Below are 13,776 nucleotides of genomic sequence, written 5' to 3' on the forward strand. Positions count from 1 at the left end.
GCGGGCACCCCCCGCCCCGCGCCCCGCCCCGCCCCGCCCCGCCCCGCGCCGCCCCGCGCCCCCTGCCGCCGCCGAGCGGAGACCGGGCGGCCGCCGCGGAGCCGGCCCAGAAGGACGCGAGGTCAGCGGAGGGCGCCCGGGTCCCGGGTGGGCGGCGGGAGGGGGCGCGCGGTGTGCGCGGGGCGGGGCGGGGGCACCGGCGGGGCGCGGAGGACCGGCCGCCCCCGGCCGTGGGGCGACTCCGGAGCAGGTGCCTCCCACCTGGCGCTCGGGGCGCAGGCAGCGCGGGCGGGCTTGGGGACGCCCCCTCGGGAGGAGCCGCCCCCCTCGGGAGCAGCGGGACTGCGCCCCGGCTGGGGCCCGCCGTCCCCGGGAGGGGCCTCGGGCGCGCTGCGGGCTCCCCGCCGCGCCGCCGGGCCTCTCGCTCGGTCCCCCCTCGGCTCTCCTCCCCGCCTCGGCTCAGGTAATCTCTTCTGTGATTTCTCGGCGGCCCCTTTACGGACTCTGTTGGGTCAGGCTCGGCTCCTAGAAGCAGGTCAGCCAAGCAGAAAAGAAAACAAGTTGGGCACTGAGTGACAGGCAGGAGCCTTAGAGAGGACTCTGTCACCTGGAACCTTCTTGGGGCGGGGGTGCAGGGGACGCAGAGGCAGTGCAGACCCTCACTTGGAAGTAGACTCGGCTCCCTGTTGGATCTGTCCCTTCCAGGACAGCTCTAGAACTTTTACTGTGAGTCCATCTCATAAAACTCTTTTCTACAGAGCCTCAGTTCCAGGTAAAACTTTTTCTACTTTGAAAGATCACCTTAATAACAATTGCATTGGAAAAGTCGTGAGTTCTTTCGCCAGGCGTTTTGGACTGTCTTCTACCTGCCAGACTTTCTGTATGGTAATGTCACCGAACACCCAACACTTCTGTATGGTAATGCCATCTAACACTTGATAGAGTTTCTGCGTGTTATTATCCCCATTTTACAAAGGAGAAAGCAGACTCAGAGAAATTGTGATTTGCCCAAGGTCATATAGCTAAAAAAGTGGAAGAGGCAAAACTCAGACCCAAGCCTCCTGTATTCCACATGTGGGATGTGGTTCACCGTTGCCCACTCTCCGTCCAGTAGGCTGCTGAGAGGACCTGCTTAGAGCTAGGTGATGGTGGTGGGGGTGGGGATACCCTGTGGTCTCAACTCATTGAGACTAACAACTGAGTTGAGAAAATGTGGTGCCGCTCTGCCCTTTTCAGAAGTCACCAGCTCTAGGGAAGAAGCATGTACCTCCTACTGTGCTCCCTCACCGTGCCCTCGTCTTTACTAGTCCCTTTTCTCAATGAGGCTGTGTGACCATATAGGGAACTCTGTGCTCCTTGTGGTTTGAAGAGTGCTTGATACATGCTGATGTTAAGGTGTGAGGATTCCCTCACTCCTGATCTGGGCGAGTTCACAGCAGGCTGGCTCTTGAGCCACCATCCTGCATTCTCTGGATAGCCCAGCTGAGCCTTCTCTCCCTTCTGTCAAGAATGAATTCAAAACTGATCTCCTCCGTGGGGAAGCAGGCACTTATTGCTGGCTGGAATATGAATTCGAATAGTCTTGGGGAAGGCAATTTGGACTATTTGGCCACTTAAAAATGTATATCCTGCATTTCCATTTCCGAGACTTTATCCTTCAGATATACTCTGATGCCTGTGGAATGACATATTTGTTGCAGCTTTGTTTTAGCTAAAGGTTTCAAACAGCCCAAATGTCTGTCAATAAGGGACCCTTATACAATACAGCTGTTAAAAAGCATGGAGGGAGGACAGGTCAGGTGTGTATGTTGATATAGGAAGAACTCTCAGTTATAAGTTAAGTACAGTGTGTATTGTGTGTCCCCATTTGTGTTTGTGTTGTGCGTGCAACATATATGTGAATGCTTGTGTCTGCACTGGATATCTCTGAAAGACATAAAGCCCCATAGCACAGCTGCCTCTGGGGAGAACTGTGGCTGATGTAGAGGGGTGGGAAGAAGCCTTACTTTATACCATATGCTCTTTTGTTCAGTATTCAAAAATAATGAGATAAAATAATTTTTAAAAATCCCGTTCTTGCTGAAATGGATCTGGTAGTGAACACATCTATGGACCCCATCCCCTAGTATACCCAGGCACTGGTGGTTTGCCTTTTCACTGTCGATTGTAGCTGTCATTATTGAGTGCTTACTGTATGCCAGGCTTCTGTAATATCACCTTTTTTTTTTTTAAGAATTTTATTTTATTTAAATTTACTTATGATAGTCACAGAGAGAGAGAGAGAGAAGCAGAGACACAGGCAGAGGGAGAAGCAGGCTCCATGCACCGAGAGCCCGACGTGGGATTCGATCCCGGGTCTCCAGGATTGCGCCCTGGGCCAAAGGAAGGCGCCAAACCGCTGCGCCACCCAGGGATCCCTGTAATATCACCTTTAATTCTCAAAAGAAATGACATAGTGTGGTCTATAAAATTGCCATTTTTAAAAAAGATTTATTTATTTATTTGAGAGAAGGGACAAGTGGGGGGAGGGACAGAGGAAGAGAATCTTCAAGAGAACTCTCAGGTAAGAGCAGAGCCCACACAGGTGCGGGGCTCAATCTCACGATCCATGAGATCATGATCTGAGCTGAAACCAAGAGTCAGACACCTAGCGGACTAAGCCACCCAGGCATCCCTGAAGTTGCCATTTTTGAAGGTCAAAAAATCATTAAATGCTGATAATTTCATACGATTCAGCCTAATATTATTGCCCTCCTTTTGAAATATTATTACTTTCAATTTCAAAATGGTGCTGAGGCTCAAGAGGTTAAGCAAATGGTTTAAGGTCACAAGATTAATTAGTGCCAGAGCCAGGACTCAAACCCAGGCTTGTTTGATGCCAGAAGGGAGGGGAGGACCGTAAGTACTACACTCTGCTGTTTCTCTTCACTGGTTATGTTCTCAAACGATGCTACTTCTGATTGTCCTAGTCCCTTCTGGTATTTAAATCCCGGGAGGCTGGAACATGCTCACCTTTTCCTGTCTCTTCCAACATTGTGAAATGTGCTGCTTAGCACCCAAGAGTAAAATGCATATTGTTGGCTTGATCAGATGACAAGGTGCAGGCAGAAGGAGCTATGCACTTGTGTCTACTCACCCTCCCGCAGCTCTATCCCCAGAAAGAGGGCACAAAGCTCTTCTTTCCCACAGTTGGACGGGTGGCCAACAAAGTCGAGCACTTTTAGAAGATGGTGGTGGCCCATCACTAGCAAGCGGAAATGACAAAAGGCGCTCACACTCAGGGAGTGAACCATAGTGAGGTGACATGGGAGAACCCAGTGGAAACTGTACCCAGAACAGAGTCGCTGATACCTTGTGAAGCCACCTGAGGTGACCTCTGACCTCTTTCTTTTAGGGTCTTGTATTGGCTGGTCCTCTTTGCAGGGAAGTTCCAGGATATGCAGACTATAGACCTGAGGCTCGCAAGCCGTGGGATCTTTACTCATCTTTATGTTCCCAACCTTGTACATAGGAATCACTTCACAAAAGTTGGTTGAATTAAATTTATTTATTTATTTATTTATTTATTTATTTATTTATTTATTATTTTTATTATTTTTTGGTTGAATTAAATTTAATCTCAGCATCTTGTCAATTTCTGGTCAAATCCCTAAACTTGCCAAAGCCATCCCAGGTCAAGTCTGTGTTTTCTCTGATATAGGTCTAGAGTCTGAAGTTACCTGATGATCCCTGTGGGCTCTTTTCATCACCCACCCTGCACGCAGCCCCAGCCCCTGCCTCGGAGGTATACTCCACCAACCTCTGGGCTGTGTCAGTCCAGGATGCCGGGGTACTGAGGGAGTTCCAAAGCAGGGCTCCAGGTGGTGCAGTCATTTGACTGCCTGAGTAGGTTAGACTGACTGAGCAGTTTAGCATGCTGGGCGCTAGTAGGAATCAAGAGAAGTGGGTTTCACAAGAGCGGCCATGAGTTGATTTTTGTAGCTGGGGGGAGGGTATAATGGGGACTTACTGTACTATTCTCCCTACTTGTATATATTTTAAGCTTTCCAGAATAAAAAATGAACAGTTGTACTAGGTTTTGTCCCTTCTCTCATCTCCCCATCTGTTTTGCCATTAATGTTCTGTGTTAGGCTAGTCAGATAGCATGAGGCTCCGCCACCATTATTGAAGCATCTGCACAGAAAGAGGATGTTCTATATGTTGGGAGATTGGGATTTTTGGCCCAGTTCTGATACTACTTAGGTCTGTATCTCAAGTCATGGATGTGATGGGTTTTCTTATTTGTTCATTGTGAGTAATATCTCTTGTCCTATATCTCAGGGATATTGAGAGGAGCAGGAGAGAAATCACACCTGTCACAATACTTTGGAAAGTTAAAAACCATTCTGTAAATTCTCTTCTGCTCATCTTTGCACATCTTTATGGGAGAGACAAGTGCGAGGTGATTTAGCAGGTGAAGTTCAATTTGCTGGTAGTTTGCCTTAACATCTCATGTTTTATAGCTGCTGTGGCAACCACCTGCTTCTGTCGGAAGAGCCTCTGGGCCATGTGCTTGGCAGTAGGCACCTTGCTCCAGTTCCCTTTTGAAAGCGTATAGCTCTCCTCACATGCTGAGACAAGCCTAGCACAAGTCCAGCCCCGACACTAGCATTTCCAGGGCAGGGAGAGGCTTCAGCAGAGCACTTGATCTGTTAAAAAATGTGATGTCATAAGATGCTTGATTGGGAAAGGACTCCCTGCAGTCTAGGTATAATTTCAGATATCAGGGCTAGGCAGAGGCCAGTGATGTGTTTTACTTCCAAAGCTCCTGGAGATTTTGATGATTTGGTTTTCCACTGTCCTCATGAAATCTGAGCTGCAGCTTTGACAGTCAATAACAGGGAATTAAAATACACCGAACTCTTTCAATGCCACAAAAGGATTAAGTTTCTCTTGCCCCTTGGTGTTATTTGGGTGTTTTTACTGCTAATTCTTAGCCCTCAGCTAGATTGCAAGACTCCCAGGTCCTACTTTCAGATCTGCCGCTTTTTTTTATTCATATGAGAAAAAGCAAAATCCCTTTAAAGGACAAAGCAAATCAAACGCGATGAAGCCTCCCGGCCTTCTCTTCTCCAGAGGCTCCACAAGATTCTGTTTTGTCTTTTCAGCTGTGATTTTAGCTCAGAGAAGGTCATGTTTTGTTTTTGTCTTTTGTCTTCCTGCCCCGTTCCAGTCGGTCCCAGTCTTTTGAGGTGGGGATTGCTGGGAGGTCACAATGTTGGGATTGTTCGGTATGACAGTCCGGGGAGAGCAGGGCTGAGGTCACATGTCCAGTGTTCTGAGCTGCCCAGAACCCAAAGACTTAGATACTAGACCCATCAGTGTTTAATTGTTGGGCCTTTCTCTACAGGTCTACTGACCCTGCGTTCTAAATGGAAAGTCGAGACTCATGATAAATGTCTGTGCTTATAGAGGTTGTGGTGTCAGAATGTTTGAGACCAGGATGCCCTGGAAAATCTTGAATATAGGTTCACCTTAGTGCCAAGGATCCTGAAAGATCCCATAAAATAGTTATCTCAATCTTAACAATCCAGCTCACTCTTTGTGAAATCAGAATTCTTTTCAGTTTCTGGATAGGTAAAGAGCACAGCTGCTAAGAGTAGGAATTTTGGAACAAGTATACCATCCCCACTACATACTGGCTCTAGAACTCTGTATAGCCTCTCAGTTCCTCACTGTCCTCATTGTAAGAGTGTCTTGCTTTACATATCTTCATGAGGATTAAAGAGGCCACACAGGCCTGGCATACAATAAGAACACAATAAATCATAGCTATTTGTGGTATGGGAGACAGATACTTGTAAAAGTCAAATGTGAGGTGATTAACCCATTGAAGATAAGCTCATTGGTTACCAAGATAGTATCCGGCAACAGTACAGGAGGTTCTGGGTTTTCTGAGGCCATGTGGCTCCTGAAGAAGTGAAAAGGGATTTAAAAACAAATTTTTAGTACAGAACTCTCTAGGCATGTATTCAAATAGAGAAACAAATATAAAGAACTCCCAGGTGCCCATCAACTAGCTTCAAAATATCAGCAATTTGATAAATCTTATTTCATATATCTCCTCCCCACACTACTGCTAACCCTTAACCATGAAGTATTTTATTTTTTATTTTTATTGTTTTATTTTTAAAAGATTTTATTTATTTATCTGACAGAGAGAGAGCACATGCAGGGGTAGGGGAGAGGAAGATGCAGACTCCCTTGTGAACAGGGAGCTGGACTCCGCTTGATCCCATGTCCTGCAAGGGCAGATGCCTAAAGGACAAAGCCGTCCAGCATTCCTACCATAAAGTGTTTTAAGGCATATATCCCAGATTATATCATTTCTCCTGTAAGTCATATGTATCTCTGATCACATTGTAAAAATATTATCAACCTAAAAAACTAAAAGTCATTCCTTAACAATCACCTGATTCTCGAGTAATCATATGTCATGGTTTGGGGCAGACCAAATTTATGCTTGTTGCCAAGCATCATTATTACTGGGGGGGAGGGGCATTTTTAAAGTCCTGATGACAGATGTGTCTTCCAGCTCATTGCTCCTTTGTGTTCACTCTTCTGTGTCCTCTCTCTCTGCTTCTGTATTTTCTCATCCCCAGCCTAATTTATCTTCTCTAAAATTTGTCCAGGAGACATCTGAGTATATTCCCCCAACTGGGAATATTATAGGTGTCTACTTGATTTGCTCTGAATTTGTATATTGATGCAAAGACTTGTGGCATTCCCCAGAGTCTGCCTCTGTAGTCTACCTACAGTCTACAGCAAAATGTCTACCAATTTTTTGGTTTGCATTTTCGAACTTAGGGTGAGAATCTGTTCCAAAAGAGAACACCTTTTTCTCTAAAAATCTATAGGGGCAGCCCCGGTGGCTCAGTGGTTTAGCGCTGCCTTCAGCCCAGAGTGTGATCCTGGAGGCCTGGGATTGAGTCCCACATCAGGCTCCCTGCATGGAGCCTGCTTATCCCTCTGCCTGTGTCTGTGCCCCTCCACCCCCATGTGTCTCTCATGAATAAATGAATAAACTCTTTAAAATAAAAATTAAAAAAATAAAAATCTATATAGATGGGGGCACCTGGCTGGCTTAGTTGGTGGAGCATAGGACTCTTGATCTCAGGGTCGTTAGTTCAAGTCCCACATTGGGCATGGAGCCTACCTGAAGGAAAGAAAGAAGGGAGGGAGAGAAGAGGAAAGAAAGAAAGAAAGAGATAAAGACTAATTTTTAAATAGATAAATCTATATAGGTGTAGTAGAATCATTACTAAACTGGAAACCAGGGTTCTTCCTCCAGTTAACTATGTGATCTCAAATGAATCTGTCCCTCACTCCCCTCACTCCCCTAAACATCGTCCCCCTCATCATTCCTTCCCCCACAGTCTACCCCATTTCCCTGCTCCCATTTATCTGCGTATTGAAGCAATTTGAGTACATGGTAATTTTGCTATTAGACTTTCCTAAGAGTTCCTTGGAAAACTCAAAGATAAGGGGACTCTTTTATTTACCTTTGCATTTCCAATGCCTAGAACAGTGTCTAGCATATAAATGTTTGTTGAATGGATACATATTTGTTAAATAGGTAATCAAATGAAAAACAAACGAGGCCCTATTTTTTTTTTTTTATGGCTGTCACAATGAGTTCCTGAGTTTGCTCAGCTAACTTATGACTGAATGGGACACACTGAGCTAAGGGAGGTGGAACAGAGGGAGAGCAGTGACTGGCATCCCCTAGCCCTGTTTTCTCGGCCCTCCTCTTCACATCCTTACTGATCCTCTCCCCTCGCTGTGTGCTGGCTCCCAGGGCTCCCTGGAACAGCTGGAAGTTGCTCCTGTCATGGCAGAACTCAAGGTGGAGACCCGGGCCAGTGTGGACTGGCAGAAGCGCTGCCTGGCCCTGGAAACCCAGCTCTTCCGGTTCCGCCTGCAGGCCAGCAAGATCCGGGAGTTGCTGGCGGACAAGGTGAGTCCTGGAGAGCTAACTGGTGTCGCCGCACAGGTCTCTACCAGAGCCAGAGACAGAGAGACAGAGTTGGAGTTGGAAAAGGTGAACTTTCTCCTTCTTCCACTTCTCCTTCTTCTTTTTGAGTTATTACCCAATTTTTAATTGAAGTATATTTGGCATATAACATTATATAATTTAAGGTACACTACATGTTAATCTGATACATTTATATATTATAATTTGGTTGCCTTTGTAGTGGTAATTGGCACTTCTATCCCATTACATAATTGTCATTTCTTTTCAGTGGTTGGAATAATTAAGTTTCAGTTTCCTAGCAAGTTTGATGATTATAATGCAGCACTGTTGTCTATATTCACTATAGTGTGCATTAGATCCCTAAGCTTGTTTACTACTCATTGCAGGAAGGTGAGCTTTTTATTTATTTATTTATTTAAAGATTTTATTTATTTATTCATGAGAGAGAGAGAGAGAGAGAGAGAGGCAGAGACACAGGCAGAGGGAGAAGCAGGCTCCAAGGCTCCATGCAGGGAGCCTGATGTGGGACTCCATCCCGGGTCTCCAGGATCACGCCCTGGGCTGAAGGCGGTGCTAAACCCCTGAGCCACCGAGGCTGCCCAGAAGGTGAACTTGTAATAAGATACTTTCCACACATGCAAAATGAAATCCAGGGTGTTTTTTTTTTTTTTTTTAAGTCCAAAATCAAAGCAGGTTACTAAGCTGCATCTTGCATTCTTTCCTGCTTCAGAGAAATGATAGAAATCTTCTTGGTCCTCTATTACCTCTTGTGTCAACTGTGGCTGCAGTGGAGGTTCTATTATTCCTTTATTTCTTTTTCAGTGTGAGGAAAGAAGATGTTTTAGGGGAGAAAAATGGAAATCCTCACCCTACTGTCACCTTCTATTAAGCCTAAGAGCTATGGAAGGCAGCCTGGTTTCCTGGTGATAAGGACACAGGTTTTGGAGCCAGACCCACCTGGCTCTGCCACTTACTAGCTGTGTGACCCTGGCAAGTCCCTTCACCGGTAAGGGAGGGACACAAATGTCTGCCTTTCAGTTATTTTGAGAATTGTGTCAGGTCACATATAAAGGTTTGGGCATGCAATAGGCCTTAAATGGGAACAATTATTGGCTTTCTAGGCTAAGGTGGGCTGGTCTGGGAAACTGACCATCATTTGTAATGTTTCTCTAGGAAAGTGCATTCTAAACAGCTAACTTTCAGAAGCATTTTGGAGCATAATCTATATGGGGAGTAGAGACCTGCAGTAATACATACACAGTCTCACACACACACACACACATGCACGTATATATGTGTATATATTAACCGAATCAACTATCTTCTTTCTAATTTTGTTTACATTATCCATCTGCTTAGCCAACCTTTCTTTCGTAGTACAAAAGTGAAATTCAGTCCACTCCTCTCTAAGTAATGTCAAAGTCTGGTTTGTAAAGCCTGAGGAAATAGCCTGTTTTATTGATAACCCCCCCCCCCCCTCCCTGAAGTCTAGGAAGACAAGTTATTGGCATTATTCTGCATTTCCACTGCTGAGGTAGTGGCCCTGGACTAGCCTGAAGTAGAACTTGTGAACTTTGGGTCTGTTGTCATTGCTGTCTCCTAGTTCAAGCTTTGCAAAACAGAAACCAGCAGGGTTCCTGTGGCTGTGATTCAGGTACTAAGAAAGGGTGAAATTCAGCCACCTCAGCAAGAGGGAAGCAGGCCTTAGATAGTGGTTCTCAAAGGATGGTCCTTGTCACCCATGCCAGAAACCTGGAGAGCTTACTAAGCACGTACATTCCTGGGCCCCACACCAGTCCTCCTGATCCAGGGCTCCTGGGGGTGCCGCTCATAGTCTGCATATTTAACGAGCTCCCAGAAATTAACTTTGTACACTGTAGAGTTTGAGAACTTTGCCTTAGGATATGTGAGTGGAGGATAAGTAAGGGTCTCCCGGCTGGTTTAAAAGATGTCAGAGGAAAGAGACTTCTGTTCCTAGTAATGTGGACCTCAAAATAACCTTTAAAAAAAAAGACTGCTGTGAAACACCTAAAAATATTGGATTAAATATTTAAATTAATATTATTTAGAGCCACGAACTGAAGAAAATAGTGGGCAAAATGAAGAGGAAAACCCAAGTGGTACTCAACTCTGGCAGCTCAGTAGGACAGGCTGTGTGACTGGCCTCCCTGTAGCAGTGAGCAGTGTGAGGTTTAATCTGTGGAGACAGAGATGAGGTCTGGCCCGTTGGAAGCTGGAGCTGAAACTGAAACTTTCATGTAAAGTCAGGACTATCAAAGTACTTTACCATAAATAAAAAGGTAGACAAGGAAAAAAATCATCTACCAATACAGGGAGATAACAGAACAGCATTTTATGCTTAGCCAAGGCTCTGGACAGAAAGAAAACAAAAGAAAGCAAAATAAAAGTCCTCCTTGAGAACCTGATGATCGTACTGGCTTAGCATTAGAATTTATACTATTTGTGTGGATTAGGAATGCTAAATCCTAGGCCAGTGATGACCCTAGGAGACCTCGTAGGAATAGATACAGAACCTCTCTAGAGAAACAAGACCTCAGCAGATCACACAGGATTCTCCCAGGAAAACAGAACCCATAGTAAAGATAAATATATGATCCAGAACAACTGAATGCTTGAGAGAATAATCTGTCCTGACAAGACATTCTTTTTTTTTTTTTTTTTTTAAGAGGGAGCAAACCAAGAAACAGACTCTTTTTTTTTTTTTTTTATGATAGTCATACAGAGAGAGAGAGAGAGGCAGAGACACAGGCAGAGGGAGAAGCAGGCTCCATGCACCAGGAGCCTGATGTGGGATTCGATCCCGGGTCTCCAGGATCGCGCCCTGGGCCAAAGGCAGGCGCCAAACTGCTGCGCCACCCAGGGATCCCCTGACAAGACATTCTTATATATGTCTCCTGTGACTGATATATTTGGATTTATTTCTACCATTGCATTCTGTGTCTTCTATTTACTCCTTTTTTTTTTTTTTTTTTAATACTCTTTTTCTTTCTGGTCTAGACTTAATAGACTTTATTCCATTCTCAACTCTACTGTTTTGAAAGTTCTACACTCCATTTATTATCATTATTCTAGACTTAAATTCCAGGCTTAAAGACTGCTACTTTTCCCCAGTATCTGTTCTCCCCTTCTCTCTCATACAAATAAAAGCCTCGGGCAGCCCGGGTGGCTCAGCGGTTTAGCGCCGCCTTCAGCCCAGGGCGTGATCCTGGAGGCCCGGGATCGAGTCCCACGTCAGCCTCCCTGCGTAGAGCCTGCTTCTCCCTCTGCCTGTGTCTCTGCCTCTCTTTCTCTGTGTCTCATGAATAAATAAATAAAATATTAAAAAAAAAGAATGTCTTGTCACATACAAGGATGTAGCATTGCTGTATGAAAAGTTGGAAATATCCTACATGTCAATCAACAGGGAAGTGGGTAAACATACTGAGTGTATTTGTACAATGTAATACTACCTTGCAGGTAAAAACAAAGCAGGTGAGCTAAAAGTATAAATCTCAAACACCACCACTGAACAAAAAAGATGGGAGGACTCATAGAGAACAATATGGTTTATATAAAGTTTTAAAACCTACAAGATGGTCTAGCTGTTGTTTAGGGATATATGCAAATGAGGTAAAATGTAAACACAATGAAGTGTGGGGTAGATGCTAGAAGTGAAATTTAAGAGTATCCTGGGGATTTCGCTTCTCTGTAGTGGCCAATTTCTTTTTTCTTTTTTTGTAGTGCCCAATTTCTTAAAGATGTCTAGAAGCAGATATGCAGAAATTAAGATTTGATAAAGCTAAGTAGTGTATACGTGTTTTAAAATATTATTCTCTGTGTGTTTCCTGAAATATTTCATAATAAAAACTATCTTAAAGTGCCTTCCTCCCCTATACCCTAGGGTCCTTAAACACATCAATAAACACCTTCTTTCTTTGCAGCCCCTTGGGTCTAAATAGGTTGAACTTTTAGAAGATTGGCCCTATCTTCTCTTCCAGGCTGCCTTTGATTGTCATGTAGCTGGAATGCCATTAAAAGTTGGGGGCTCAGAATATGACTTGGGTAAAGAAAGGGGAAGCATGTGGACATGGGGCAGAAGAGACTGGGGTGTGGGATAAAGGAGAAAGAAATCTTGACTAGGGATCACAGACTGGAAGAATTAAGGAAGAGTACCAAGACATTAGCCCAACACCAGACCTCTTGGCAGGAAACCTTAAAGCCATAAATACCATGTTGCTCAATGTCATGCCTGTGCCTATCACCTGCAATCATCCCCAAACCAACAGGACAGGTTCAACAGTTCACTTTGAGATTTTCCCCAATACGTCAATAGGAAGAGATGACTCAGTTTTCTCAGGAGAGCTCGTGCTGGGGCCAAGCCCGAGTCCTGTCTCTGTAGCTGCTTCTAGAACTTGCTAGTTAATTATCACCAGCACCCACCTACACCGGTGAGCCAGGTCAGCTGGGTCCCTATGACCAGCCCTCTCACCCGCCAGCCCGTGGGGATTGCACTGCCTGGATGACTGTGCTCACTCATTGCTGGCTGTTGTGCAGGGAAGGCCAAGCCTGGGTGCTTCCCAGGGGACCAGCCCTTCCTGGGGTCAGATACTGCCCACTGGCTGCTAAGGCTTAGAAACCTGCCCTTCCTCCATCCCCATCCCACAGCCTACTCATACTCGCCTCCCTCTTTGCAGAATTGCCATTCTGGACATGGAATGATCTGTGCTAAAAAGAAAACATTTTTTTAAAGAAAAGATGTCAAAGTTACCACATAATCCCTCACCTAAGGGTGAGGGGAAACAGTATTAGACCTTATTTCTGCTGTTATACCTCGCCAGGCCTGGTGTGCCGTTGCCATGGACATGCAGACTGCCAGGACCACGTAATTCTGTAGCCAGGTGAATTGTGGGTTCACTTCCTATCCAGTACAGGAGTCGAGGGAATGGCTGACGTCTTGGAGTTCACATATTGCTCTGCTCCCTGGCACCAGTCCTGTCATCCCTGCTACCTCCACTCCCCCACCGCTGGCTCTCTTCCTTCGTGTACTGAAGAAGTCACAAAGGCTGTTCAGATCATTTTGAAACTTGATACTGTTCTTGGAGGCTGTATAGATGGATCTGAAAGTCCCTTGGATTTTTTTTCATTCTTGCTAAACTTGTGCTTTAGTTATGCCATCCGAAAAGTGGGAGTGTAGTAACTATCCACAGATGGGCTATCCACAGTAGAAATTACAATGATGAACACATGGCATCAATAATTAGAACTAACACAAGTTTTACATTTTTTATTTATTTACTCCCTGTCTACTTCCAAAAGAGATTTGAGTGGACTTACAGGAAGTAGTAATATAATAAAACATCCCTCATTTTTTAGCTTGAATATTTTTATTTATTTAATTTTTAAAAAAGATTTTATTTATTTATTCATGAAAGACACAGAGACAGAGGCAGAAACATAGGCAGAGGGAGAAGCAGGCTCCATGCAGGAAGCCCAATGCAGGATTCGATCCCAGGACTCCGGGATCATGCCCTGAGCCAAAGGCAGACACTCAGCCACTGAGCCACCCAGGAGTCCCAAGCTTGAATATTTTTAACCGAAGCAGCTTTTCCCAGACCCATTCCAATAGGAAGGTGTACTCTTCCTCTTTTCTAGAATTTCTTACTCGCTCCACCAAGATTTTAAAATGCAATAACTCAGTTTTACATTTATAAACCAAAAATTTGTAGTTTAAGACTTTTATTTCTTGAACAATGAATGGTTCA

The 13,776-nt window shown here is 44.9% G+C and overlaps 1 protein-coding gene across 16 annotated transcripts in view; it reads left to right on the plus strand.

The window, feature by feature from the left end:
• The first annotated feature begins 15 nt into the window (after nucleotides 1–15).
• The window catches only part of PLEKHH1 (pleckstrin homology, MyTH4 and FERM domain containing H1), a 49,678-nt gene continuing 35,917 nt past the window's right edge, over nucleotides 16–13,776 (plus strand). For 2 of the 16 annotated variants that reach the window (XM_072761792.1, XM_072761793.1), the window contains exons 1-3: nucleotides 65–121; nucleotides 7,838–7,996; nucleotides 8,837–9,020. Coding sequence is in view for 12 of the 16 variants with exons in the window: in XM_072761795.1 (XP_072617896.1) it covers nucleotides 3,438–3,527; nucleotides 7,838–7,996 (249 nt within the window). In the remaining 4 variants the exon portion in view is untranslated. Of the gene's footprint in view, nucleotides 122–201; nucleotides 464–758; nucleotides 886–3,311; nucleotides 3,528–7,837; nucleotides 7,997–8,836; nucleotides 9,021–13,776 lie in introns of those variants that run through there. The other 14 variants (XM_072761787.1, XM_072761788.1, XM_026008447.2 and 11 more) reach the window with 12 other exon arrangements.

The sequence above is a fragment of the Vulpes vulpes genome, chromosome 6 (genome assembly GCF_048418805.1).
Source record: "Vulpes vulpes isolate BD-2025 chromosome 6, VulVul3, whole genome shotgun sequence".
Classification (NCBI taxonomy): domain Eukaryota; kingdom Metazoa; phylum Chordata; class Mammalia; order Carnivora; family Canidae; genus Vulpes; species Vulpes vulpes.